Source organism: Amphimedon queenslandica, unplaced genomic scaffold (assembly GCF_000090795.2).
Source record: "Amphimedon queenslandica unplaced genomic scaffold, v1.1 AMPQUscaffold_11619, whole genome shotgun sequence".
NCBI lineage: Eukaryota > Metazoa > Porifera > Demospongiae > Haplosclerida > Niphatidae > Amphimedon > Amphimedon queenslandica.
The window spans coordinates 1-2,938 of record NW_003548139.1 but is presented as its reverse complement, the minus strand read 5'-3'; the positions used below and the strand labels follow the sequence as shown (position 1 = coordinate 2,938).

The following is a 2,938-nucleotide window of genomic DNA, read 5'->3' as shown; positions in this document are numbered from 1 at the left end:
TATGATTGCTATGGACATTAGGGATCTCAATGAAGTGATTGCATTACTTGAGAGGCATCGTATCAGAAAGACGTCATATCATCAACTCGGCCCGCTACGTCTTCTATCTGATAGCACACTAAAGAGCATTGAACAGGAGCACAGAGGACAAGTTGATCGTTGTTTCACAGAGTGTTTGGCTAGCTGGTTGCGTAAAGCCTGATGGTGTGGAGATTCCAACAATAGATACACTGATAGCTGCTCTTAGAGGAATAGGAGAGAATGCTGTAGCTGATGGTATTAATGGCCCGAGAAAGACAAAGTGAATAAAGATTTTAATATAATTTGAATGTTAATTTATATGATGGTTGTTCCTATACTAGTCTTGGCTCGCCCCTTCATACCAACAAGTGAAGTATCAAATAGACCAATATTAGCTACACCTCCGACAATGCATACCAGTGAAGGTTTGATATTGATAGTATAATAATAAAAAACATTCATGAATATTTTAAAGCCAGATTTATAATAATTATGGCACTATAGGTATAGTGTCAATTTTAATTTAAAAGCATGGGCATTTTGGCCTTTTAATGTATACTTGTCAATGACATTAAAGTTCTTACCGGGTAATTTAACTCCAGTAACAATGTATTGTCAGGACTAGCCTAATATTGTATCAGTAAGCACATGTAACTGGACGAAGGCTATAGTCAGTATGATTTTACATGTGTATTACATGTACATACATGTATATATTCCTGATATTATATATCATTTTATTTGTTCATAGAGCATCCAATACAGCCAATCATTGTTAATCCAGGTAAGGTGAGATAACAAGAGAATAACTTACATGTACATGTATTGTTCTAGGTGTTCATGATCTTGGGCTCAAAGTTGATCAAGTTTCTAAGCTACGAGACATTGCTAATGAATTGCAGGATAAGTTTGATTATCTTGTTCTTGCAGTGAAAAAGTCACTTGAAAATAATTCCATTGATATAGAAGATGCAAAAATGTTGATACATGGATGCTTAAAGAGAAAAGCTCGTGTTGTGTCTCAGCTGCTGCCCTGTATTAATATTCTTAAGAAGGTTAATGATTTTAAAAGCTTTTTTGAGTTTCTAAGTGAATATGATTTTATTGGTTATCTCAATTACAAGCTATTGAAGAAATTATCTAAACTAGTTAAAGATGATAATGAGATTAACAGGTATTTTGTTGAATACGAAAAAGAATATGCCAAGTTATTGAGTGCAGCTGCCTTTCAAGAATTTATACCTTTCTTTGAAAAACAATCAGACCTGTCTCCTACTGCTCCTCTTGGCTTACCTTATGTTTCCTTTTGTGTTGAAAAACCTGATTCATTCACTAGTGCTCATGATTGCCTCTCAACCTTTGATGAATTCTCATGGTCACAAGATATTTTTTTAAAACAATTACAAAAGAAATGCATTATCATCACTTATGCCATACTACCATATGTTCTTGATGATGTCATGAGAGATCTCAAGGATCCAGTAATATTGAAAAAGCTAGAGGACAATGATATTAGAGTAGTTGAACTACCACAAGAAGAGGAAGGTAAGATGGTGTAGTATACAAAATTATTTACATTATATATTTTAATTTTTTTTACAGAAGATTTTGAGGGTAAGAAAGAAGGTATAATACTTTTACTACATCTATATTAGCTTTTATTAGTTTATATACAATTATTTTTTTATTTTTATATTTTCAGACCCACAGATTGAATCCACTGCCGCTAAAATAGAACCAGTACGTCAGTATAATAATTAATTTTCATTGATAAATTTTCTTTGAAAAGAAGGTTGATGCTTCTTCAATCATGCAGACCACATCATTGGAGGGAAAAATTTCCACCACAAGCACTACTACTTTGGTAGGTATAGCACATTTACAGCTACAGTAAATTATGCATACACATGTCTATCATACAATGTATAGTGGAAAATTTTTTTGCGAATCTATTAAAAAGTCAATTTTGTGGCCTTTAATTTTTGTAATTTTCTACTTTTCAGCCATCTTGAACCTTATTAAATCAATTTTTGTGGATTTTATTTTTATGAATAATAATATTTTGAAAAATTACGAAATCCATAAAATTATTTGCCATGGAAATTTTTTGCTATGCAGTAATGTTAAGGAATGTAATTTACATGTAGTTATTAAACTAGCCAATTTTGTGATAATTTGTGTCAACATTGTTGTCTTGTCTAGTTAAGCTGATTTTGTGAACTTGTTTTTGTGCTTCTTTTATTTGATGTTAATTCAGTAATAAGCTGTTAAGTTGTTTATTGGTTATCAGATTGTGCTAAGCAGTACTGTCTATACTGAGTTTGTACTACATTGCATGGCAAAATGTAGGTCATACAAAGAGACATAAATATAGTGTGAATATTTGTTGGCTCGTAATATTGGTGATTCCATGATTGCAATGCATGGGTAGTCTTTATTGTGTAAATGAGTAAATACCTTAATCTTAATTTTATAGACAAGTGAAGCTAAATTAATATACATGTACAACTATAATTATCTCTTTTTAAACAGAGGCCTGAAGCTACATCGATTAGGAAAGAAGTGAAAAGTTCCAGTCTGGTACGATGATAAATTGTATATTAGCTTCACATGTAATTACATATGTAGGGAAGAGATTTGATCGAGTCTATAGAGTCTCATACTAAACCTGAGGAGGTTATTGGTCTACTTGAAGCTGGAGCTGATCCTAATGTTACTAAGGTTTGTAGCTCAGTACATGTATTCTGTAGTATTCTAATTTATTGCAATAGTATACATCTGGTAATAACCCTGCTCTTATTAGAGCCATTGAAAAAGGTAATACTGATATTGTTGAATTGTTACTGGAGAAAGGAGCTAATCCCAATGCTACTGAGGTTTGTAGCTGTATATACTGTATTTTTTAATTTGTTACAAT

General features: G+C 32.1%; 1 protein-coding gene and 1 long non-coding RNA gene across 2 annotated transcripts; both read left to right on the top strand.

The window, feature by feature from the left end:
- The first annotated feature begins 26 nt into the window (after positions 1-26).
- LOC109589123 (uncharacterized) lies at positions 27-1,915 on the top strand. Its single transcript, XM_020005239.1, has 6 exons — positions 27-301; positions 363-446; positions 773-805; positions 856-1,566; positions 1,724-1,761; positions 1,811-1,915. The coding sequence occupies exons 1-6, from the start codon at positions 274-276 to the stop codon at positions 1,913-1,915; spliced, it is 999 nt and encodes a 332-aa protein (XP_019860798.1). The 5' UTR covers positions 27-273.
- A 637-nt stretch (positions 1,916-2,552) lies between these two features.
- Positions 2,553-2,877, top strand: LOC109589125 (uncharacterized). The gene is made up of 3 exons (XR_002188536.1): positions 2,553-2,601; positions 2,650-2,742; positions 2,793-2,877. It is a non-coding gene; the product is annotated as an uncharacterized LOC109589125 (long non-coding RNA).
- Positions 2,878-2,938: the final 61 nt, after the last annotated feature.

Bases quoted from the DNA above. Each gene is read 5' to 3' on its own strand.
- LOC109589123 (XM_020005239.1), top strand. From the start codon at position 274: ATGGTATTAATGGCCCGAGAAAGACAAA. The intron at 302-362 runs GTGAATAAAGAT...TTCCTATACTAG, and splicing joins AATGGCCCGAGAAAGACAAA to TCTTGGCTCGCCCCTTCATA. The intron at 806-855 runs GTAAGGTGAGAT...GTATTGTTCTAG, and splicing joins GCCAATCATTGTTAATCCAG to GTGTTCATGATCTTGGGCTC.